The 1,216-nt window shown below is 48.1% G+C and overlaps 1 protein-coding gene across 1 annotated transcript; it reads left to right on the top strand.

Moving 5' to 3' along the window:
• Positions 1 to 409: 409 nt before the first annotated feature.
• On the top strand, positions 410 to 990 carry LOC111657112 (histone-lysine N-methyltransferase 2C-like; the record flags this gene model as incomplete). The annotated part of the gene is made up of 2 exons (XM_023409112.2): positions 410 to 777; positions 917 to 990. Coding segments are annotated over exons 1-2 (393 nt in total), but the record flags the coding sequence as incomplete, so codon positions are not given.
• Between the last annotated feature and the right edge of the window lie 226 nt (positions 991 to 1,216).

Raw genomic sequence — 1,216 nt, 5'->3', positions numbered from 1 at the left:
ACACACACACACACACACACACACACACACACACACACACACACACACACACACACACAATCTGACCCTGGTTTAGTGTCTGACACAATCAGTTAATGACAGCTGGAGACTTGAGTCTTCTCTCAACAGAAACTGTGTTGTTGCTGTGATGATGACAAAGGTGAAGTTCATTATAAAACTGATGAGGTGTTCACTGTCAGTGGATTCAGGCTGTGACAGACTCAGAGCACAGGAGAGAGGCGTCATGTCTGGTTCATCCTCACTGTTTCTACATGAATCCATTAACACTCAATGAAATGTCAGAAGGCGGTGAATAAAGTGAGGTGATGTCTTCAGGGTCACTCCTGTGACAGGAAACGGACAGTGACTGGACAGTTTTCTCAATAAATAACTGATCAGTTCCATTGATTATTAAACTCTGTCTCTGAGCAGGCGCTGTGTTTCCACACCTGCCGCTGATGAACGGCCTGATGGGAGCTGCTCCTCACTTCCCCAACACTCCCATGATGCCCAGCGGAGTCCAGGGTCCAGCAGGCTTTAGGATGCCCCCTCCTGAAGGCCACGCCCCCGCTCCACTACCAAGCCCCAGCACCGGCCCCCCTGGGCAGGCCTCGGCCAATCAGGCGGCAGCAGGAGAGGGCGAGCAGGATGTGATGTCGACGGCTCAAAGAGGCATGTTGAAGTGGGAGAAAGAGGAAACTCTGGGAGAGCTGGCCACCGTCGCCCCCGTCCTCTACTGCAACACCAACTTCCCCCAGCTGAGGGAGCAGTATCCTGGTACACACACACACACACACACACACACACACACACACACACACACACACACGTTTACATGAAGCATGTCAGCAGCTGGAGTTGTCCTGAACACTGTAAAAATAATAAAACAACTTATCTGTGTGTGTGTGTGTGTCAGACTGGTCCACCAGAGTGAAGCAGATTGCCAAGCTGTGGAGGAAAGCCAGCTCTCAGGACAGAGCTCCCTACGTGGTGAGTGTCATCAACACTCATTAACAGTTTCTCAACAGAATTAGTGTTTATTATTGAACCTGTCTGTGCATCACTTTTCTTATTTATCTAAATAAAAAACAGGAAATGTTTTTGTTTACTTTTGCTTTTATGCAGCTGATCTTTCATCTGTGTCATTATCACTTATATTATGTGTCATCTACAGAAGGTTAGAGCTGTTATAGGTTGAAGGTCTCTCTCTCTCTCT

This window comes from Seriola lalandi, unplaced genomic scaffold, assembly GCF_002814215.2.
Source record: "Seriola lalandi dorsalis isolate HSWRI2012SDOR001 ecotype SW California unplaced genomic scaffold, Sedor1 jcf7180001977249, whole genome shotgun sequence".
NCBI lineage: Eukaryota > Metazoa > Chordata > Actinopteri > Carangiformes > Carangidae > Seriola > Seriola lalandi.
The sequence above is the reverse complement of the archived record's forward strand: the minus strand, read 5'-3'. Positions and strand labels throughout refer to the sequence as shown.